General features: G+C 72.2%; 1 protein-coding gene across 1 annotated transcript in view; it reads right to left on the bottom strand.

Annotated features, from left to right (window-relative positions):
* The window catches only part of LGI3 (leucine rich repeat LGI family member 3), a 4,540-nt gene extending 4,140 nt beyond the window's left edge, over positions 1-400 (bottom strand). The window contains exon 1 of the mRNA XM_017732448.1: positions 180-400. Within this exon, the coding sequence (XP_017587937.1) occupies positions 180-400 (221 nt within the window). The remainder of the gene's footprint in view (positions 1-179) is intronic.
* Between the last annotated feature and the right edge of the window lie 89 nt (positions 401-489).

The following is a 489-nucleotide window of genomic DNA, read 5'->3' as shown; positions in this document are numbered from 1 at the left end:
CCCCCCCCCCCCCCCGGAGCCCCCCCCCCTGCCCGCCCCCCGCCCTGCCACGCGTTTGCGCCCCGATGCAGCACACAGGGGCTGTCCCTGCCCCCGCAGCACAGCCGGCAGCCCCGGCCACCCCTGCACTCCTGGGATGTGACGCTGTCCCCATCTCTGTCCCCAGCCCGGCTACTCACAGCGAGATGACCTCGGGGGGCAGGTTTTTGGGCACCGCCTTGGAGTCCACGCAAAAAGCCGTGTCCCGGGTGCAGGAGCAGGTCGGGGGGCAAGGGGGGGGACGGGGTGGCCGCCGCCCCTCCGCCGGCAGCCAGAGCCAGGCCACGGCGAGCAGGAGGAGGAGGAGGAGGCGAGCGGGGGGCTGGTCCCTCAGCATCCTCCTCCCGCGCCGCAGCTCCATCACTCCCTGGCCTTATCCCTGCTCGGTCCCGGGAGCTGCTCCCAACGCTGCTGTGCCCGGGAGCTGTGAAAAAGCCTTTTTTCCTCTCT

This window comes from Corvus brachyrhynchos, unplaced genomic scaffold (assembly GCF_000691975.1).
Source record: "Corvus brachyrhynchos isolate BGI_N302 unplaced genomic scaffold, ASM69197v1 scaffold150, whole genome shotgun sequence".
NCBI lineage: Eukaryota > Metazoa > Chordata > Aves > Passeriformes > Corvidae > Corvus > Corvus brachyrhynchos.
This window is presented reverse-complemented; position numbering and strand designations above follow the sequence as displayed.